At 37.3% G+C, this 24257-nt stretch overlaps 1 protein-coding gene across 1 annotated transcript in view; it reads left to right on the plus strand.

The window, feature by feature from the left end:
• Positions 1-24257, plus strand: part of DCDC1 (doublecortin domain containing 1) — a 349931-nt gene that overhangs the window by 20191 nt on the left and 305483 nt on the right. Inside the window, exon 5 of the mRNA XM_054585968.1 lies at positions 12813-13018. Coding sequence (XP_054441943.1) covers positions 12813-13018 — 206 coding nt within the window. The remainder of the gene's footprint in view (positions 1-12812; positions 13019-24257) is intronic.

The raw sequence follows: 24257 nt of genomic DNA on the forward strand, positions 1-24257 counted from the left end.
GCAATTTTAAAAATGAAGTAAGCATTTGTAGTAACATTTAAATCAAATCTTTTAGGCCACTGTCTGCTTACCCTGCTTATTACTTTACCTGAGAATTCATTTATGTATTTTACAGTAACTGTTTCAGAGAGTTTTGCCTTTCAAACCATTTGTTATTGAAGTTTGCAAACATCTGTTAGGAGGGAAGACAAATGCATTGTTATTTAGTGAAAAGAACACTAGACTTGAAGTCAGATATCTTGTAAGATTCTAGAGTCTGTTATAGGACCTCGGACAGATTGATCTGTGCTTTAATGTCCTTACCTATAAAATAGAGGTAATTAAAGAATTGTATATTGTCTTGTTTTTCTAGGTAATATAAATTGTTTGAAAATTGAATGTCTGTAAATCCCTAGTCTAAAGAGAATGCTGACAATAGCATTTTATAAGTATAACTAAGATTCCAAATGCTATTAAGATCCCAGGGTTATTAATCAGAATTTTGTATTCATTCCTACCTTCCCAGAATAGCTAGTGGCATTCAGGAAAACAACAACAAAAAGCATTTGTCTCTACTTTCTTCGTCACTGCCAAAAAGGCAAACTATAGTGTGAAGATGGGCAATTCACATAACCTTTCTAAGCCTCGGTTTCCTCATCCATAGATTGAGCCTGATGCTATACACTTCACTGCATAATTGTAAGGAGTAAATAAAGTGACATATGTAAAAGCCTCCTATATGTAATAGATATCCACCATATTTTCATAAAGGTTTTCACAAGTAACCTGATTTTACTACCAAAGGTATTTGGTATGTCTGCGATCTTAAAAATATATTCAACCCAATTAAAATGCCTGCCAAGCATTTGTGTATACAGCATGGTATGAAAATCTGAATTAGAGCCTTTAAACTCTCACTATCTTGTGCTTTTTGCCTTGAGAATTTTTTCTGGGGTGTAAGTCAAAATCAAGTCCTTTTTATAAAAGGAGCCTCAAATGGCCTCGCTCTGTTCTACTCCAAGAGTTATATTTTAAAATATGTTTATGACCCAAGGCTAGCCTTAACTTTAAGCTGCCATAAGTTATTTAAAGAAAGTTCATAGGAAAGTTCAGGGGAAGGATGACAACATTTTGATTGGCACAATAGATGGGACGTTTGTAATTTTAATCAAATTTAAATTGAAGACATACTTCAAATGATATGTCAGACTAGTGTTACTGAGTTAAAAATCTAATGACAACCACTGTCATTATTAGTTAAATATAACCATCACGCCTATAGCAATAACTGATGACACTTAAGAACATGCAGAAACAAAGAACACAAGCATTTAGAGAAAAAGGAGTGACTAGAAACTCAGTTGAACTCAGGAATGTGACCTGGATTTAATCTATTTACCAAACATAGAAGCAATTGTATTTTAGGCAGATGATGTAATTGAATATAGCACTGTTTTCTTACTGTTAGAGCATTTATAAGTTCATCTTGCATCCATGAAATGATGTGCTTGTTCATATTTAATGCCATTAACTATATCTACTTGACAGTCAGCATTAATGTGTTTTCAAGTGTATTACCCAACTACAAGAGAATGCATTTTTAAAAATAAGATCTTTAATAAGCTCATAGATTTGGAGTTGCAAGTTTGCTGTTCTTATTCCGGTGAAAGAAGAAGGCAATATGTTTTTTTGCCTGATATGTGCAAAATAGAAAATTACAATGCAGGAAACACCAAGTTTTATTTACTTTTATGAGAGGCACGGTTGTTTGTTTGTTTTTTTTTTTTGAAGTAGACTAAGGAAATATAATGTAATGACATTTTAGAGACCTTCTAACACAGAGGCAAGTTAGAAAGTGCTTTCTCTTTTCCATGATTTGGTAATAAACAAATTCATGAAAATAAAATGGGATGTGGATTTTTCAAAATAAAAGGTAAACACTGGTCGGAGCATAACATTCTCTGAGTGTTGCAGGAGAGTAAGTGTATGGACAGCCGGTCAGGGGGACTTCGCCATCTGAGCAGCTGGGATATGACCCTTTGGGGAAATATTTTCCAAGCTTTTACCGAGCCATAGAACTTCACTAGATTGTAGCTTGCCATTCTCACCCAGTGGGCTCTTAACTTTCTACAGAGAAATGCCTGAGAGAGGAAAACTGGGAGAGATCTTGTCCCTATTGCTTTGGAACCCACTAGGTGTGACTAGCAAATTTAAAGGATGCGGTGATAAAGTGAGACCAGGACCCCTTCTTTGACAGTTCGGTGTGTAAGGACAGAGCCTTTGCTTATAGTATTATCAACGAGGTAGAAATTTAAGAATTATGCAGAACAACAAGGCTCCTATTGTTCAGATTCAGGCACAGGTAGCATTGTAATTGGTCAAACTCTGTGGAAGCTCCCATGAGTACCCACTGCGTTCTCAGTGTTCCTTTTTGTAATCAGACTTGTAATTGCCAGTGAAATAAATGGCTCTTGTTTCCTCTAGACCAAGTTTGCTTAGGAAAGAAACCCCAGCTGCCTTATTCATGATCATTTTCCAGTGCAGGGCCTGGCAGTTAATAGACACTCAGCAAATGTTCAATGGATGAATGGAGAACCAAATGAACTAGGTACCGTGGTGAACCATCCACATCTCGAGGAGTTGGTGGTGAGAGGGGAGGGAATAGACCTCATTAGAGCAGCCTGCTTGCCTGCAAACAGTGAGTGGACATCTAGAAGGAGTATATTAAAAATCCCATACCCCAAATTCATATGTAGATTTGTGAGTGTCTCCTTTTGGCAGGGGGCCAGAGTAAGCCAGCCCAAGAATAATTACATTGCAGAGAGGCTAATGGTTATGCTAATGATTGTCTGAGACCAGACAATGGTCAGAAGCGAGTGCTGGTGTAAATGATTCTCCCAGGAATCTATAGATCTCAGATTTTCAGCCTGCTACATCCTCAGGAATCCTCTTTCTTGCCCGTTCTCTCCCCTCAAACTGTATTTCTTATAGTACTTTGCATGTAGCGGGTGCTTATTAACTATTAGTGAAAGGAAGGAAGAGGAGATCCTATGACTTTTGGGCGGGCTCAGAAGAGCACTGCTCACTGTTGTGCGCAGCTGAGGGACTGTGGAGCTAATTCCCTCATTGGGAGTTGGGGGAGTGGTGGGGAAGGCTGTTTTCTGATTCTTGCAAAGGTACCAGATAGTTCGTTTCAGCCCTGGGAGCGATGCCAGGGTTTTGAGATTTGGAAGTTAAGTACAGAGGTGTAGAAAGCATTTGTTAGCTATGGCTAGTATGTTTTCCTAGAAGTTCAAAGTGGGTTTAAATGACACTAAACTTGTTTTTTAATACTCAGCCTGCCTCCCCACATCATTTGATTCCTCTACATTCCACCCTCTCCCAGCCTCTGAGATTAATCCTCTTCCTCAGCAGAGCCAAAACCCACCCAGGTCTTTGCTGAGTGTCCTCAGGTTCTCTGAGCTGGCATGGGAATATCTGATTCTGTTTTTCTTCTCACCTCTGGATGTAATAATACTTACCCTTGTCTGCCCTCAACCGCATTTCTTTTTATGAAGGTGTATGTCCCTAGAGCTGTGATGTACAGAAGAATCACCTGGTGTTGTTCAAGGTGGTTCCCTTCTTCTTGCATAGGTTCTCATAGGAGGCTCATGGCCCACGGCCCACATTTTGAGGCGTGTTGCTGTAGGAGGGAATGGAGTTTGCTGTAACGCAGGGAAGATGTCTTGCAGAAGTCTCAACTGTACAAAAGATGTAATGGCCTGCTCTGAGGGGTGTGGGGCTTCTAGTGTTATACATTCAGCTCTAACCTGGCTATTTCCTATCTTCCTTGCTCCATCTCTGGCCACTGTGGGGAAGTGGGAGAATTTCCCTTTCCCTCCACTGGTTCTTTTTGCCTGGTCAAATAATGAAATCAACAACAGACAGGTTGACAAGAGAAAATCAAATTGAATGTTGTGGGCTCGGGACCACCACACATATGAGAGACTCAGACCCCGCATATGGGAGAGGTTCTGAGATAGAAAGGGGGATTGGGGTATGTATATAAGACATCCTGAGCCAGGGATGAGGTCATGAACCTCGGGGCCTACAAAGGGTCAGTGCAGGATGACTACAGACATTTAGTAAATAGAGGTTTGCCCTGCTCTATGGATAATTCAAAGGAAGTCATCTCTGATCTCTTATTATGAACAAGGCCTTTTATTCAAATTCTTCTAGGTATCGGGGTGGGTTTTTTTTCCCATAAAACAAAAGATGCATTTTTTATTTTAACCAATAACTTTATTGATTTGGATATTATGAGAATGTTGGCTATCTCCCACTATTGACTTCTAGTGGGTAGAGGCCAGGGGTGCTGCTAAACATCTCCCAATGCGTAAGACAGCCCCACAGCAAAGAATTATTTGGCCAGAATGTCACTAGCACCAAGAAACTTCACAAACTACATTTGACACACTTGATCAGTCACAGCAAATCTTTTTCTTTCTTTTGCATTTCAGTTGCATTTTTACCTTTTTTGAAATAAGAAAGCATAATAGACCAAAATGTTGCATATCTTCTTCCTTCAATATTAAAGTGGCTGCACAAAAATTCACTAATTTTAAATGCATGCTGATATGATAGCTGTCACAATGCAATCTAACAATTGTTTCAAATGAAGTTAAGGACAACTAAGCACTAGTAGAATCATTGTTGGTAAAAAACTAAACAAACTTTTAAGCCAACCCAATAGGTAAGGGGGGTGGAAGGACACAGACGTTTGTCTTGAATCTGAATCTAAAATTGCCTCAGAGTAATCTGCATACCACTGAGGCACATCTTTGGGTGGTTCGTTCTGGACCCCTGATACCACTCGTGTTCAGTCTCCTCTCAATGGTCCATATACTTCATCTACATTGTTTCCTCTACCTGGAGTATGCTCTCTCTCTCGTCCACTCCATGTGTACTTCAAGCCCTACTTCACGTTCATCCTCTGGAGAGCCTTTCTTGACCACCTGAATGAAGCTGTGCTCCATGCTCCCCCCATACCCTGTGCACACCTCTGACTTAGCACATGCCACATTGTGTGTTGTTTTTCCTTCGTGTCTTCTCAAACAGACCAGGAACTCTTTGAGGTCCTCTCTGTGCGGTGTGTCTAGCAGGGAACATGTGGTAAGCACTCAAAGCTTGTTTGTTGAGTGAAGAAGCTGAGTTAGTGAAATGGGTGGTTAGAGTGAATAATTTTTAAGGTTTTTTTTCAGCCCCAAGTTTCTAAAATTCTGAAGCGAGTGCATAGTAATGCACTAAGCCTATGACTTTTTTGCTTCTTCCTACTCTGAGCTGTCCTGTATGATACCTGGTTTTGTGGCAAATTTAATGAGGGACATAGTAATGAAAAAGCTAATTAATTATGAATATTAAAATGTAATCTTTTTTGAAACTACAGAGAAACTGTAAGTCAAGTTAATACCTACCTAATGAAAATATTACCTAATATCTTTCTAATGAAGTAATAGTGGTCTCATCTGACATGTTTCCTACATTCTACAGATATTTATTCTACATTCTACAGATATTTATTGAGCATCTACTACATAACAAATACTATTTCAGGTGCTGACTATACAGCAAGGAACAGATACTTACATTGAAAATGTCTGCTTAACATTTATTTTGTTAAACATCCAATAAGCACACTTGTTTACAATGTTCCAGATACTGGAGACTCAGATGAAAACACGTTCCATGCCCTTGAAATGCTAAGTTCAATAGGGACACACATATGAAACAGAGAATTTTAATGAAATGAGGGGTACAAGGGTGAAGCTGTGAAGCTTACGGAGGGCTAGGGCAAAGAACGCTTCCTGGAGGAGGTGGCACTGAGTTGTGAAAAAAGGGAGATAGCCTAGCAAAGAGGGAGGGGAAAAGTCATGATCAATGTTTGGCATTAGAAAAGAATGTATGGTGTGTGTCAATAGCTTATTTTAGCTCCCTGCACCTCAATAGAAGGGGATTGTCTCAAACTCCTTTACTGCAATGATTCTCAGCTGGGCATAATTTTGAGCCTTGGGGAACATTTGACAATGTCTGGAGACCTTTTCGGTTGTCCCAACTGGGAAAATACTACTGGCATCTAGCGAGTAGAGGCCAGGTATGCTACTAAACGTTTCACAATATACAGAACAGTCCTGCAACAAAGAACAAAGGAATGTCAACACTTGCCTAGACTGAGAACCTTGTTCTATTGTATCAGACTGTTCTGATTGTCACAGCAGTTTTCATAAGGACATTTTCACCAAAATATAGGAGCTGAGGGCAGCTGCTGTTTAGATGGTGCCAAGGCAGGACTCTGGTGGCGTGTGGGAAAGTATTAAGAAGCATGGGATATCTAGCCATTTTAAATTAGATGAATTACTTTGTTACTTTTTAGGCACATGAGGGATTGTACGGTGTTATGGTTAAGAAAATTGGCTCTGGAATCATTCAGCCTGGGCCTTGTCTCTCATGTATGATACAGATGTAGTTGCTTTATTTTTTCAGGTCTCATTTTCCTCTTTGATAAAATGGAGATGATGTGACAAAATTCCTAAGGTTATGAGGATAAAATGGGTTAGTGTATATAAAGCACTTAACACACTGCTCTCTATATGCTGAGTTCTTGAAAATCATGAGGATGATCATGCCACCAATATCTACTGTGATTCGTACTTATACATGTGTTTTATTTGTGCAAATTCCTTTCTTCCATACAACAAATAAGAGAATTATTATTATTATTCCCATTCCTAAGATCAGAAAACTGAGGCAAGTGAAATTGACTTAATTATTCAAGATGATAGAGCTATTAAAAAGTAAAGATTCAGATCCAGAGTGTTTGGCTTCAGAGCCCAAGCTCTTAACCACTAGGCTATGCTGCCTATGTAGTATATTAATTAATACATTTTAGCCATCATTTGTATTATTTTATTAGGGTGCTCTACAGGTTGGTTAAAAATCTTATATAAAAAGTTTTATATATTTTATGTAGTCTTCATGTTTATCAATATCAACAAAGAAAAGTAGTAGTATCTTTGAAAAACTCTATATAGTTTATGTTGTAAATATTTTCAAATTTGTTTTAAGATTCACTTTATTATGTGGCTTTAATAGATCCATTTAGAGTTCTTTCAGAAAACCTATTTGGGACTTTAGAAATTGATTTATTTTTATTTTAGACTGCATATTTTTAAGTGAGTTAAGTATCGTTAGATGGAATTATGCATATATTCCTTTTATTGGAATAAATTTTTATTTGAATAAAGGTAGCATTTTTCATTAATTCATTCAGCACTAACTAAGCACCTATACTACGCAACAGTTAAGCATTGCATGCTTAGCCAAGTACGTACACAATGATAGTGCAGTGGAGTAGGTGTGAGTAAGTGGAGTAAGTCTTCACAAAGAGCAGAAAGGAGGGGGTCCCAGCTGGAAAAACCTTCCTAGGAGAGGTGACTTCCAAACAAAGTCTTGAGAAATATATTTGACTTTATCTTAAATATACTTTGAGTTTATTTTACTCTACTTCACTCCTTCTAGACCTTTGTTTGCCAAGAAGTTCTCCTTGGCAAGTTTTCTCTTCTTGAAGAATTTCTATGCCATTGTGGTCATCCATGAGCATCAACATGGTAGACCAACCATATTTAAGTTTATACTTGGGAGAGGTAGGGAATAAAGATGGTGGGTACATACACACAGGCGATAAAATTTATTTTGCACAACTGGTATGTTATGAAAAGTGACATAAACTTAAATTGCTAACAACTGAACATTTAAATGCGCAAGAAGAGTTAACATCTAATAACTATATTGTGTGTAGTGAACCTGTTTATATGCTGGAGCAAAGTAATAAGAAATACAGGCTTGATTCCTACCTTCTAAAGGTTTAAGTATGGAAGCAGAAATAGGATATATACTTACACAATATTTACATAAAAATTCCAGATAGTTTATGCTCTTTCCTTAGCACCTAGCATAGGGTCCAGCTTGTGATAGATTTCCAAACATTATTGAGTAAGTGAACGTATTGATGGGTGGTGCAGGCTGTAAGTGCTCTAAGGATTCAGACAGGTCATGTGGGCTGGAACATTAAGGGAAGATCTTAAACTGGATTTTGAGAAGTTCTTGAGTCTGAATAGGTGATATTAAAAATGAACTTGGGATGATGAACAGATTGGCTTTTAACTAGGGTAAGAAAAGTTTGGATACTGTCAGACTGTTGGGAAGCCCTTCTGTTAGACATAAGTTTAAGGAAAGGGACTGTATATTCTTCATATTCTGTGCACATGGTCTGGCACATAGGATGGGCTCAAATAAATCTTTGTTGACTACCTGACAGACACAGATGGACAGGCTGACTACTGGAAAGCTTCAAAAGCTAGCTCCAATCTTTCTTTTCAGGCAACGACAACTCAACTGTAATTGCAGTGCAGAATGTCAGATGTAATGGAGGAGGATCAAACAAAATTTGGAAGTTCTCACAGATGATAGGAAGCCAAGAGAGAAATAGGCCGCTGGGACCAGCTGGAAATGGAAAGGAATGACGAGACTTTTAATAGTACAGTGGAGAACGCATAGCTGAGGGTAGGGTTTCCCTTCTTTAACTCTGTCTGGGTTCCCTACAGGCAGAGACTGAGATGGGGAGTTTTGTCGAAGGGACTTGGTGAGGGAATAGTCTTGGGTGAAACCTGGAAGACAGTGAGGGGAGCAGCATACAGTAGAAGAAGAAGCTTGGCCAAGCCCTGTGCTGAGCTGAGATCTAGCTCCAGCCCGGTGTGGGAAACGTCCTACAGGGTGGGGAACACACCCCTAAGAGTTGCCCTTCCTTGAGGTGAGGAGACTGGCTGTGTGTCCCCCAGTCCGTCAGTCATTGGCTGTGGACTATATCTCTAGGTGGGAAGGAAGAGCTCATCCCCTCACAGGCATTTCCTGGTTAGGTGGCTGGCTCCTTTCAGCCGAGGACATTTCTCAAGAGAAGGATGAAGCTGTGAGGTGCTAGTGGCTGGAACTCACCGCAGCTGCAGTTTGGGTGTATTAGCCCAAGGTAAAAGGATTATGAGGAATGAAGGCACTGCCAGTGTTGTCTACACTCTGCCTGTTCTTCCTACGGTACCTGCTGAGAAGTGTCTGAGAAGTGTCTCCAGATTAAAATCCAAAACCTTTATCCTGGTATCTGCAATCTGGCCCCTTTCTACACTCTCACTTTATTAAATTTTTTCTCACACATGCTAAGCTCAATCTCACCTCAGAGACTTTGTGTTTGATTTTTCATTCTGCCTGGAATGATCTTTCAGAGCTTCATGACTAACTTTTTAAAAAAGATTTTATTTATTTGTTTTTAGAGAGAGGGGGAGGGGGGGAGAAAGAGAGAGAGAGAAACATCAATGTGTGAGGGAAACATCAATCAGTTGCCTCTCACACGTGACCCAAATGGGGACCTGGCCCGCAACTCAGGCATGTGCCCTGACTGGGAATCGAACCAGCAACCTTTTGCCTTGCAAGACGACGCTCAACCAACTGAGCCCCATCAGCCAGGGCTCATGACTAACTTCTCATCATTGGGGGCTTTCTATTCAGATGTCAGCTCTTTAGAGAGGCTGTTCACAGTCTATCTCACACCAAGAGGCTGTGGTCTGCACAGGCTACTCAGTCCTGTTCACAGCTGTCACCCAGGTACATTGATGAGTGAACACCCAACAAATATTGAATGAATAAGCAATTGGCTGAAGAGAAATGGATAGGAGGTAAGGGTTCAAGGTACCTCCTGAGATAGTGGATAGCAGTAATAGAAATAAGACATGTGAAATGTGCATCAATTTGTGTGGAAAGATGTGAAATTTTCTTTGAGGTATTCTGAATTTGTGATAATGGCAGAAAATGTAGGGACAGAATAGTGTAGTGATTGGGGGTACAGTTTCCAGAAACTAAATTCACAAGCCAGTGCTACCACGTACCAGCTACAAAGTCTTGGGCAAGTTATCTGTGCCTCAATTTCCTCACCTATAAATGAGAACAATGATATTATCCACTTCGTAAAATTGTTGAGAGGACTACACAAGTCAAGACCTATAAACCCTATAACAGCATCTTGCTAATAGTAGGCATTATTTTTAACAGAATTTAAGGAGTTTTACATATGAAAGAGATAGTCAAAGCCAAGGCTGAGGCTAAGGTGAGAGAGTGAAGCACCTACGGGACAAAATTTAAGGAGGCGCTCCCTCTGAGGGTTGTCTACTTGCACTGACCTGAATTTTGGACCCTTTGCTTGCCTCACTCTAATCCTGGCCCTATTTTAAGTAATGAAACGGGAAAGTCCTTTATTGGCAATATTCTCTAAATCTGGGCACCTGTATCACCTCCTCCCTCTGGCCTTGGCTTCCTGATGTTGCTGATCACAGGTTGCCTCGCTGTCCATCGGTTGCTTCTCGGTCTTTTCCATCACTTACATAACCAGGTCTCTGTAGTCAGTCCCTTCTGCGCAAGTGCTCTTAATAGACTGTTTTTTTGGTTGGCCCCTGACTAATGTTGTGGTTAATATACGCTAACGTTCCATAATAAACGTAGGGTTTCAGGGACATGGGAGAGGAAGCGAACATTTATGGAGTAATTTCAATGTATAAGGTACATTAACATATAAAATATGTGTCTTGTTAGGTGGTAGAATGGTACTCACTAGATACTTTGTAGACGAGAAATCAGAGATGTATGGTGGCATAACTCATCTAGGGTCACTAAGTAACAGAACTGAGATTCTAACATAGTTTTAAAGTTTATAATCTTTCCACTATTCAAAGCATCTGGGGGCATTCAGAGTACGGGTGCACTCCTATCAAATTACAAGAATTTATGAACTTTTATTCCCAAGGGAGATGTTTTTAAAGTTTATTTTCAGAGACTTTATTAGTTTTCCCCTGCCTCCTTCTCCTCTTCCTCTTTTATAGATTGTTATGAAATACACATAAAAATTTAATGATTTTACAGCACGCAATTCAGTGGCATTTAGTACATTCACAGTGCTGTACAACCGCCACCTCTACTTAGGTCCAAAGCATTTCCATCATTTCAACATAAACCCTCTTAACTGTTAAATTTCACCCATTCCCCCATTTTCCTAGCCCCTGGAAACCATCTGTCTGTATTCTATTCTGGATATTTTATATAAAAATAGTTAATATTAGCTTTTATTTTTGGCTTCTTTGATTCAGCATGTTTTGAAGTTAATCCACATTGTACCATGTATTAGTTCTTTTACTACTAAATATTTATTGTGTGTACACAAATATTCATATTTTAAAGTTCAGTGGGTTTATTCATTTGTTCATTGGTTAATATTTGGTTTCCACCATTTAGCCATTGTGTATAATGCTGTTTTGAACATGTGTGTACATGTTCTTTAAGTACCTGTTTTTAAGTCTTTTGGGCATGTATAAACTCATTAACTTCTAGCTTATATTTCTGATTCTAATGCCTATAAATTTTAGATTACAAAATGACAAGACAGAATAATTTATATCTTTAAAAATGTTTTCTCTTCTTGAAGGCTTAAACATATCTCTAATTTAGTTTCATTTATTCTTCAAGTTTTGCCCATGTTTCTGCCTATTGGTCATGCACGTATGCATGTACATGTGTGTGAGCATGTGTGTGAGCGAAAGAGGGAAATCAAGAAAGAGGTATAGAAAGACAAGTGTTTTGTTTTTTTTGAAATTTAATGTAGCCATTCGCAGACTTGAAGATTATTTACAATAACTTGCTCGTATTTCATATCAATGCCAGTAGATTTTATGTAAAGTACTACCTCTAGCTCAAAGAGGCCATGCTGCTTTCAAGGTACGAGCTAATAGTGAAGTGTTATTTGGAAATTTTGGGCAAACAAATGCAGCTATTTTCAGTTATATGTAAATAACTTCTTTTTTTCTCTCATAGGACACATAAAAAACAGATGAGAGCAGTAATTGCCTTTTTGTATTTATGTGAAAATAAAATATAATCTAAAGTAAATGGAATGCACAAATAAATAATTCAGGTGCAAATTATTTATTTAGGAAATGAACTCTCTTGAAAAGAAGGGAATGCTGACAGCAATTTAGCATGCAACACACCACCCTTCTTTTCTTACCCTTACATTTTCAAAGTCATACATAGTAATTTAGTTGCACTTCCATTAATATTAGTGGGAGTTTTGAAACTTAAATTCCTGCACACATCTTTGAAAAGGTATAAGTCAAAGTAAACTGTTAATGCAAAACTGGTTTTCATTTTTAGAGAAGTAGTTTGAATCTCTCACCAAAAATGGGTTAAAAGGCACCTTCATTCTAGTCGCAAGAGAAGGATAATGTATAAGGTTACTATTTGGAGGTCATCATCTTTAAAGCAACATGGATAATAAATTATATGAAAGAGAAATATGTGTTTCCCAACCCTAAAGAACACAAAAGGTCAGGATCCATGTCGTTGTATAGTGAGCAAAGGACCTTGGACCCTTTCGCTGGACCCTTTCAGCCCAGAGCATCTGATCAGTGATAGAGGCATGCTAAGGTGAATTTTAATTAGGACTAAATTGTGGTATTACTCTTTCATACCCTGAACATCTGTTCCCTTCAGAAATGATGATTTATGCAGGCTATCAGAGCAGACAGCTTGCTACAGCTTATGTCACGGTTAGTGGGAAGCTGGTGGTAGCATTTCAGAAAACCAGCATCTAAATGGAGACTGGCCAGTGTATATGCTATAGGTAACAGGGGGAGGGGAAGCGTGATGTGTCCATTTTTAATTTTGAAGCCAAATATTGACTTGACTTTAAAAAAATTCTCTTCTAGACCATCTGTTGTTAATGAAGAAAGTAACTTGGACAATGAATGGGCTGATGTTTCCTACTGAAGTCAAAAGACGGAAAACCAAGCCTGTTCTTTCCAATAGAATGAAGAAACTTACTGGGAAGACCTCAGTCCGAATTCTGTTCTTTAAGAATGGCATAGGGCAAGATGGGCATGAGATTGCAGTGGGAAAGGAAACAATGAAAAAGGTAATTCTGGATCAAATATTGAAGTATAAATTAAATTTCAAAGTTTTTATGGCTTTTGAAATGTGCTGTTTTTTTCCTTCTAAATAATGTCAAGTAAAAAGCAAATATTAAGAAGGCATTATATAGAACACAGAAGTTCAGCTATTTAGAAGTATACTTATTGTAATTATAATATGTTACCTTATAAAGCAATAACATTTCAGGAAATTATTTGGCTAACATAGTTGGTTATTTACCTTGTAAAAGCTATGTTTACATTTCTTGAAACATTCTAGTTGGTTACAATATTTCATAGAATATTTACATTGAAGCCAATCTAACCTAGCTTCAAAACTCAAATCTGCAAGTAAGACTTAGAAGCACCCCTGTTTCTTGAAAGAATAATTAAAGTCCAAAATTACTAAGATTCAGTTAAAGTATATATTTATATTTTTAAAAGCAAATCTGATGGGCCTAAGACAGATCTAATGATCAAACTTTAGAAAACAAATTTTAAGGTATTACTTGTTACATAAGTGCATGTTTTTTAGAAGGTGCTGTTATCTTTCAGATCATCTTTAATATTAAGAAAGGGAGGAACTAATGAGAATTTGAAAAAAAACTTTTTTTACAGTTAAGGATTTTTGAACCAACCTTAAAGCAGCCTAGTAGTAATACTAATATTTATTAAATATTTATTAGAGATTAAAATATAACCAAACTATTGAGGTTTTAATCCTGACTTCATCATTCATCATCTATGAGACCTTGGACAATTTACCTTCTCTGAGCCTCAATTTCTTCACCAAAAAACTGGGATAACAATAATGCCCATCTCATAGAATTGATATGAGGATTCAGTGCGATATTATTCATAGACTACAATGCCTGATACTCAGAGAGTTCCCAATAAATATTTATCATTCTTAAATTTAGTACTTATAAGTATACATCTAATAGTTAGAATTTACTTTTCTTACTAATGGGAAATATTTATTATGAAATCAAGATAAGTATAAATCATTTTGTTATACCAGATTATTTTATACAATAATTATTGCTGAAACAGGTGATTAGTTGACTAGATGTTGGCAATTTTTGTTATTAAATATCTTTTTTCCTCATTTACTTATTTTTGTGGTGTGTTATAACCACACCTGGGTAAGAGTGTTTACTGAGAAGCCGGGAAACCAGCTTTTATTTCCTTTTTATCTGCAGATTTGTATTATGAGTAAAACAAGGCATGTTACACACCAGAGCAAATTGCTAAGGCAAGTTGTAACATCTTCCCTGGAGATTTTGAAAAATAGAGAAGATAGACATATCTCTTGGATTGTTAAAATGCAGTCATTCTTGGAGACAGAAAGCTAGATTAGATAACCTCTTGAGTTCACTTCAGTTCAGTCTCTGTAATTCTATGCCTTGGTGGTAAAATTGGGGTAATAGTCACAGATTACATGTTCTTAGATGAAAGGTTGAGTGTAAATAAAAATGTCACTGCTATTTTGCTTTTTGGCTATAGAAAGCAATTTATTTAAAACTGGATGATCAAGAAACTCTTCAGCTAATTTTTTTCTTCTTACAATTTGTAGAATTTAAAGAAATTTTACAGTTTATAAAACTCAGGGAATGATTCAGTAATAACTGTATTTGTAAGTATTTGCTTAATTATCACTTTTAAGAATGAGGTAAAGGAGAAGAGGCAACACAATGTTGGACTTGGATGTCATGGGACATTTGAAGGGAAAAAATTAAGGCTAGCTAATTATTTGGTAAATAATTTAAATTTTGAAAACTTTGTTGATAATCACAGGATAATGTCCTGTTTATAGATTTAATACCAAATTAGTAGTAGATACACAAAGGTGGCATACTCATAGGAGAAATACAAATCATTTTCTCTTTTATGATTAGGAATGTTGGGAGTAATAGCTATTTTTAGATTACTAAAGGTTTTAAAAAGTAATTTAGGTTACTTAGACTTTTTATGTAACTAATATCAAAAGGAAGTAGAATGTGAAGGACTCTACTACAGGGAAAGTTATTACAGTGGGATAAGAAGAGAATTATTGAAGCTGGTTGGTAAAATAAGGTAGTTAAAGTATTATAGTCCCCTCTGAGCTCAGAACGAAGCCAAGGGGAAATGACTATTTCAGTCATAAATGCAAAATCAAAAAGAAATCCATTTGTTTTAGGAGGTTCAGTAAGTAAGAAGTTTGCAATGAGGGCCAAAGTGACATGATTTATTTACTACACTTGGAATACCAGAACCATGGGCCATTGCTTTGAAACTTGAATCAGATGGTCTTAGAGTTAGTTGATATAGTTTGAGTAATCATATATCACCTGCTACTATGGGGTATATGCTAAACAGATCTATCTGTGGGTTGAACAAGGTATTAAGAAAAATTTGTGGGCACAAGAAGTAAAGTAAATGGAAACTGAAAATATCTGTTTTAGATACATAACTTTTACGGTTAGCATTGCGGTGGATTAGTTATGTTTTTCCTCAGTTATCTCTTAGAATCATTGTCAAAGAAGTGTTATTAAGCTGTGTGGATTTTTGTATTTTCCAGAATAGCATCTCTTTTACAAAAAATATTTATTTTTTCTCAGCAGTTAATAATTATATATATATATTATATATATATTTGTTTTCTGCATCATTTCCTATGTACTATCACTAATAGCATGTGATTACAATGGTGAAGGAAAACAATGAGAAAGATAATGAAATGAATGAAAAGGTGAAAAAGACCTGCCCTCTTGGTCCAGTTTGAATTGTTTGTTCCTCTGGCCTCTGGCCTGGGATTTCCCTTTCCTATTAGCCTGGGGGTTGATTCTCTTTCTCCCCTCCTCTGTTGGATCCTTTTCTCTTAGTTCCCTAGTCTTCCTCTGTCATTTACTTTATCATGCACATATTCCAGTGGCTTTTTAAGAAAGAAAACACGGGAGATAAATTTTTTGAGATTTGGGGAAATGATTCTGTCCTCTAAATATTACAGATACTGTCCCATTGCTTCTTGCTTGTTTCCAGTGTTGCTGTTGAGAAGTCTAGTTCCATATTGATTCCTTATCTTTGGTAGAAGACCTGCTTTTAATATTTCTTCTCTGAAAACATTTAAAATCATCTCTTTATTCTCAGAGTTCAGAAATTTTTCTAAGATATGCTCGATACTCAGACTAAAGGCCTCATACTTCTAAGTCATTTTGTTGAATTTTTGGGGGCAATTTTTCACTTTTTCTTTTTCTGTTCTAATTTTATGGAACTCCTACTTTAATTTGTTGCATCTTCTGAACTGAATTCTTAATTTTCTTATCTGGGAGATTTCCGTATCTTTACCTTCCAGTCCAATGAATTTTTTTTTTTTTTTTTTTTTACTTCTGTTTCCTGGGCTATCTCTGTTTTTTCTAAGTACTTGCTTGTTTCCTTTGAGTGTTTGTTTTTGGTCTTTCCTGTTACAGGGTTTTTCTTAAAGATGAGCTAATCCTGCATCAATATTTAAAGTGAAGAGCTAAAAGCTGATTGAAAAGGTCTTGAGCACAGGTGTGCCCATGGAAGGTTGGATTTCATTAGAGAGTGCTTTAAAGACTAGGCCTTTTCTTGGAGGCTGGGGAAGGTCCCTAATTGTCAGTGTCTGCAGATCTTTCCTCTAGGGCTGATTAGTTTCACCACATAAAAACTGCCAATTTGAGAGTTAGTAGCCAAGTGGAGAAGGGGGCTAATTGTTGCACTTTCAGTATATAGATTTTCATTTAATTTCCCTCTCTTTAGTAAGACAGCCTCACACTCCAATCTGCCTGGTGCTTCTGACTCCAGAGTTCCTCTGGTTTAGCCTCTCTGCAGAGCAAATCTCCTGTCTTCCATTCTGATGGGAGAAATCTTGGTGCCTTGAATGCTTGGTGTTGGGGAAGGGTTTGAGGAAGGGTTTGGGGGTTTAACTGCTTTTTTATAGAAACGGTCAACCTGTTGTCAGGGACACCTGTTAAAGGTAACTGATGGCTCAAATTTCTGAGCCTTTCTGGGGGTTCTGCAATAGGAAGCAAGTTTACTCTGCCAGCTTAAGTTTTGACATGTCTGGTCTGCTAAATCATTCACCATTTAATTATCTTTCCTTTGACTTCCAGAAATTTTAATACTGGTGTCTATTTTCTGATTCTCATTCCCCCGTCTCTCTCTTTCTTTCTCTATCGCATGCCAAGTATCTATCTTTTATTGCACATTGATAAAGCACGTTTTTTAAATATAAATAGATAATTCTAATATCCTATTCCTACCGCAGTGGGTTGCTTTGCCCAGTCTCTTGGGGTTTGTCCACCTCACTTTGAAAAAAATAGTTACAAGTTACTTGAATGAGAACAGAAGGCAACATATACTTATCGCAGGCAAAGGTCTGCAGTGTTTCTCAAAGTGTGATCCACAGAAGGCCTGTATCAGACTCACCTAGGCTCTCTGGTAAACCTTTCGGCTCCTGGGCCACACTCCAAGTCTATTAAGAATTTCTTTAGTGTGGGACCTAGGAATTTGAATTTTAGCAAATGGCTCCAGATGACTCCTAGGCTGACTAAAGTTTGAGAACTCTTGTTTTGGTGTTCTAAAAACTTCAAATTTACTAATTCATGGAAATCTTCATAGATTTTTTGTTTGTTCTCATATATTTACTCATGTGGTTTAAAAGAAAGAAAATGAGCTGTGTGACAGGGAAAAGAGGTTATGGGAGCTCGATCGCTGAGCGCTAGATTAGAACTGGTGCAGGGAATTCCGAAACCAGGAAGAGGAAAACGTCTACAAGTTAGCAGAAGGGCGTGGTCTCTGTGTAGCGCATCTGACTTACGGAAGAAACAAATATTCCCTTAAAATTTGTATATAAGCATATCTCATTATAATGGCTTTGTCAAGGTGTAAATTCATAATAAATAGACTTTTTCAGATGTTTTTAAACCAGAGGAAGATCTAGACATAGAAATTGACGATAAACACATAAAAAGATGCTCAACATTAATAACCATCAAAGAATGCAAGTTAAATCCACAATGAGTTACTATGACACACACCTTAGCATGGCTACAATATTGAAAAACTGACAATACTAAATATTGTAAATCTGGATATTGTAAATATTATGAATAGTGAAAATCTGAAGCTACTGGAAGTCTCACATATAGCTAATGAAAATGCAAAACGATAACAGTCATTTTGCAAGCCAGTCTGGCAATTTTTTATAAAGAAACGTATACTTACTACACATTCTAGCATTCCTATTTTAGGTATAGTAAGTCCTCACTTAATGTTGTTGATAGGTCCAGTGACTTTAAGCAAAACTACATATAATTAAACCAATTTTACCATAGGCTAATTGATATAGAGTCCAGTTCTTAATGCATCTCATCAGTGTTATAATGTTGAACAAAAGTATGTTATTTGAGAACCTGTTGTATTTACTCAAGAGAAATAATACATGTCAACACGAAGACTTCTAGGTGAATGTTCAGAGTAGCTTTATCCACAGTAGTCCCAAACTGGAAACAACCCAAGAATGTCTATCAATAAAATGAATGGATAAACAAATTGTAATATATTTGTACCAATGAATACTCTTCAGCAATAAAAAGGAACAAACATTGTGATAAAAAGAAGCCAGATAGGAAATATTACATGCTATCTGACTCCATTTACATGAACCTGTAGGACAGACAAAACAGTGGCTTTCTGGGGCTAGGGGTACTGAGCTGCGATGGAGAAAGAGCATGAGGAATTTTGGAGAGCAACGGGAATATTCTCTCTCTTGATTGTGGTGGTGGTTAAACAGATACCTTTTTCTACCTGTATTGAATGGAGGACTTAAAATAGTTTATATCATGTAAATTATACCCCAAAATAGTAGATTTATAAAACAAACAAAAATAACAAGATTATAATTGTAAAAATGTAAAGTAGTCTGGGCTATTTAATTATTCTTTTAAAAAAAATTTTTTAAAAAGGTTTTATTTATTTTTAGAGAGAAGGGAAGGGAGGGAGAAAGAGAGGGAGAGAAACATCAGTTTGCAAGAGAAATATAGATCAGTGGCCTCTTGCTTTCCCTCAGCCCAGGACCTGGCCTGCAACCCAGGCATGCGCCCTGGGCAGGGATTGAAACAGCAACCTTTTGGTTTGTGGGAAGATGCCCAACCCACTGAGCCACACCAGTCAGAGCTATTGATTATTCTTAAGAAGGGATAAGTTAAGGATAAAATATCCAAGGAGTGTGTACTGATAGGTTATTTAGAAAATCTCCTCTGGTTATCTACTTCTCACACACATTTTTAAAAAAGATTTTATTTATATATTTTTAGAGAGAGGGGAAGAGAAGGAGAAAGAGAGGGAGAGAAACAGTGATGTGTGAGAGAGAAACATCGATTGGTTGGTTGCCTCTTGCACGTGACCACCAAGGACCTGGACCACAACCCAGGCATCTACTCTCACTGGGAACTGGCAGGCTGTCACTCAGTCTGCTGAGCCACACCAGCCAGGGCTCATTCACATTTTAATAATAAAATGCTAGAACATCTGCACTCCAAATTCACAAGAAATAATTGCTTTTATAAATCTTAGTCATGTTCATTACTAGTAAGAGGAAGTAACTCAATTTGGTGTACATTCTATCATCTACTTTTATGAGAATAAGATAAATAACAGGCTGGTAGATTTATCTCCAGGATTTATTCAGAAAAGTACCTTTAAACTATTTAATAAGATGGGTATAAATTCAGCCCAATCTCCTGGCATCTTCAGGTTACAATGGTGACCATAATTCTTATTGTAAGTCATTTTAAAATGTTGCTATTAGCCAAGAGTTATGCCAAGTACACTTTATTACATTTTAATTCTTTGAAAATTCATAATGCAGTTGACAGTCTTTTAGTTAGAAAAAAAATAGTCTATAAAAACAGATTCCCTTTCTCAAAATATTCATGATAAATTGTAGTTAGCTTATACTGGACAAATATAATTAATTACCAGTGGTGAAATATCTTTAGTAATCCAGTGAGCTAATTTCATAATTATCCATTTTCACAGTTTTTAGCTTGCTAAATTTCTTCAAAAATTCTTCTGTAAGTTCTTAATTAAATGTTTTCCTTCTTGGTTTTATACAGTGAATAGTTACATTTTCTATACAAATACTTATTAAGTTAGCTAAAGCAATTTTTCTTGTTTGAGGAATCTGAGCCAAATTTTTTTTTCTATTGGTTAAGATGACTTTATCTGCAAATAACAAAAAAAAAAAATCCTGATTTAAACAGACTTAAATAAAAAGAAAAAAAAAAAAAAGCAAGAAATCCCAAGATAGGGCAGCTCCACACATAGTCTGACAGGATTCTAGTTACGTTCTCTATAATGTTTTGTTCTTTGTGCTCTTTCATACATTGGTCACAGGATAGCTACTATATAGCCAAGTACAACTTTGTTCAGAAGCAGAAACGAATCATCTCTTCCATGTGACTGAGGAAGCCTTTTTAAGAAGCCCTTTCTCATACCTCATTGGCTGCAACTAGATTATGTGTCCACCCCCAAACTGACAAGGGACATGGGCCCACCATAATTAACTTGGATCAGTCATGAAGATTGTAGTCTTCCTTGAGTCAAAAGGGGCAAGGGTGAACCCCTGAACAGACTCAAGAGAGCAAGGATGAGGTAAAGGATGGGTTTTGGGAAGGAAACCAAGAAAATTGGTGTAAATGTGAAGAGGTTTTTAAATTTTATTTCCTAAGGACAGTTACAGAGTCAGTGCTCTGGTACTAAAAAGAATTAATTTTATTTGAAAAAATTTTTTTTCTAGAATTACAAATACTTTAGTTATAGCATAATTTTATAAAATTGGTCTGAAATTTTATTTGCTAAGTTCATTGGACTCTTAACAATATAAAATTTATGATGCAATGAATGTAAATTAGACATAATTTGTGTTAAGTTTTGCTCACAGTATTATGAATATAATTCACAGATTAATGAATTCACAGTATTTCTATGACTACTTATGTCTGCCAAGCACCTGGATAGAGTGGTGGGTGGAATCAGCCATGGTCCTCTCCATGTTCACAGGGAGTACTTAGTCTAGTGGTGGGAAAAGACGTTTGTAAAATAGTCACATCATTGAATGTGGAGTAGGTGGCACAGGAAAGTCTTCTGAGAATTGATAAGCAGGATTTGTCTGGGTACATATGACAGATACTGAGGATGGTAACCTTTTCAAGCAGAGTGCTCAGCATATGAAAATACGCCGTGACCAGAATAAGCTGGATAAATTCCATGACTTGAAAGGTGAGTATATGAGGGAGAGAGTGGCCTTATAGGACAGGTTAGAGATTTTTGCCTTTTTCACCTGCAAAGAGCAGTGTAAAGTGTAAAGGGTTTTAGTTAGGAGCAGAAGGAGTGCATAAACCAGATTTATGTTTTTGCATAGATCACTTTGGTGCTCAGTAAAGAACAAATTGGTTGGGTGAGGTTGATGCAGAGAGACATTAGTGAACTGCTGCCAGAGTCCTGGTGACAGATGACAATAGCTTGGACGAGGGCGTGGTAATAGAAATGGAGAAAGTGGATGCATTTCTAAGATTTTTTCAGAAGAGAAATCAACAGGCCCTGATAATAACTTGGATACAAGCGGTGAGGAACACTGAGGTTGTTAAGAACATTAAGGATAACTTTTAAGCTTCTGGATTGCACTTTGGGATGGATGGAGGTCCCTTTCCCTCAGATTCAAGAGAAGAAGACCGGGCTTTAAGGGGAAGAGCAGGGATTCAGGGATTTAGTCTAGGGCATGTTGATTTTTAGGGATCTTTGATCTCTTTAAGTGGAGATACTGAATAGGTATTATATAGTCTGGAGCTCAGAGGAGAGCTGAGGGGTAGACATATCGATCGGAAAGTTGTAAGTATGTAGATGAAGATAAAACATCGGGGATTTATTAGATTGCCTTATGAAGGAATTTAGAGTGAGGCAGGAAGGAAGAGGGCTAGGACTGATTTTGAAGAACTCAAGTGAATGGGCCTCTGAGGAAGACAGAAAACCAGGAGAAAAATTAGTGGATTATCATATTTCAGAATTTAAGAGAAAAGAGGGTTAAAAGAAAGAGGAAGTGCTTAAATGTTATTCAAAGATAAAAAAAATGAGAATTATGAAAATGTCCTTTGGATCCATCAACATGGTAGTCTTTGGTAATTTTTGTGAGAGTTATTTCCGTAAAATGATGCTGTAAACCAGACTGGAGTGGCCTGAGGATGAATGGGAAGGAAGGAAATGGATCGAAATAGCATGCTCAAATCTTTTAAGAGACTTAGTTGTGAAGGGGAGGAGTAGCCAGAGGGAGATGTGGGGTATCGGAGGATGTAACATTTAATATAGGGAAGACTTGATCATGTTTAAGTGCCGGTGGGGAAAAATCCTAGTTGAGAAACATAGTTAAATATATAATACCTATGAGGTAAAAACAAATGATGGACAATATATACTGCTTTAAAAGCTAAGAGTAAATGTAATCAAAAGCAGAGGTGGAATATTGGCCTCAGATAGGAGCAGGGACTCCTGTAATATAACTAGAGGGGAAAAAAGAGAGGATGGTTGTAGAAGTAGGGAGGTTTGTAGCTTTGGTGGCTTGAAGATGAGGCTACAACGTTCTCTTTGATGTAGGAGATCATGCCATCTGCCTAATATAAAGATAGAAATAGGGGAGGGGTGTCTGGGTCAGGGGACAAGCAGAGCAAAGATGGTTTGAAATATTCGTTATGGTGAGCAGAAGAGAGACTTGTCCGTGGGAACAACCATAGATCCTTAATAGTTTTAATAAGGACCTTAATAAATGAAATATAAGTGACTGGGATGTATTGAAGTAGTGCGGAGGTTGGTAACAATGAAAAATAGTAATGCTGATGTGTTCATTTGTGTGACTTTCTCCAGGAGCGCCAGGCTTCTTGGCATGTGCACAGAGAGTAGATAGTAAGAGTCACCCCAAGTTAGGATTTCTGTGGCAAAAGTGATCCATGAGTGAGTGACTAGAGTGAGGGAAGAGGTGCACTTAAACATTAGGATCCCCAGGGAGACAGGGTTGGTTAGATGGTTTGTTCTGTTTGTTCAGTACGAGGGTTGAGGAAAAATGATCTTGAAATAGTATTATAAGTAACACCACTTTCCAAACTTGAGATTGTATGATATGAGAGTATGAAATCACACCACTTGAGAGGGCTCTTGGGGGAAATTAGTAGTGAACTCAGGAGAAAGCCTGGTTTCTTTTAAAAGAGGTTGAGTATCTAGTCAATTTTGTCAGTCAGGGGAAGTATTTTCAGAGTACACAATTAAAAGGTTTTAAACCTAGGCAAAGGGGTTGAGGCTATTGTACAAAGGATAAGAAAATATAGAACTTTATGTGAATGATGATACAGTGGACCAGGAGTACGCAAACTTTCTATAAAGGGCTAGAGACGGTAAATATTTTTGGCTTTATGGACCATAGGGTCTCTAGTACCTACTCAGCTCTGTTGCTGTAGCATGAAAACAGGCATAGAAAATACGTAAATGTACAGTGTGGTTGTTTCCCGAGAAAACTTTATTCATGGGCTCTGAAATTTGAATTTCACACACCTAGACAAAATATTATGTTTCTTTTTATTATTTCTTAACAATGAAGAAAATATACAAATGATTTTTAGCTCACAGGCCATATAGAAAAAGACTGTGGCCAGAATTAGCCCATGGTGTGTAGTTTCCAGACCCCTGCTGAAGAGGGCATATAGAGCATTGATTCATAAAAACATGTTAAAAGATATCTAGGTTCTCTGTCTTTGAGGAGGACGACATTGTTGAATCTGATGGCTTGTTGATGTGGTTCACTTGGCTTCCAGTGAGGCTGATCTAGGCAGACTCTCTCACTTGGACGGGGGCGTGACAAACCACACCAATCGGTTGTAGATTGTGTAATGACACCGCCTCCATGGTGGCCAGTCCAGGAACTGCAGGCGGCACCAGATGTACCCAGGGGTGGAGGTGACTCCTAAAACTGGGATCAAATAAGTTAAACTAAAAAGAGTTTGTTGAGAATCTCTTCCCAGGTGCTTGTCAAGAAGGGCCTGGCTCTACAGCATGATGATTTTAAATTTCAGTATCGGAAGGGTTCTCTACAACCTAAACTATAAGAAATTAACATAATATGAATTTGTAAAAGTAATATTTTAACAAGTTTAACAGTTACAAGTTAGTGGAAATGGTTTTTAATTAACCTGAATATTA

Source organism: Pteronotus mesoamericanus, unplaced genomic scaffold (assembly GCF_021234165.1).
Source record: "Pteronotus mesoamericanus isolate MK-2021 breed Mesoamerican mustached bat unplaced genomic scaffold, CSHL_Meso_final contig_90, whole genome shotgun sequence".
Lineage (NCBI taxonomy): Eukaryota > Metazoa > Chordata > Mammalia > Chiroptera > Mormoopidae > Pteronotus > Pteronotus mesoamericanus.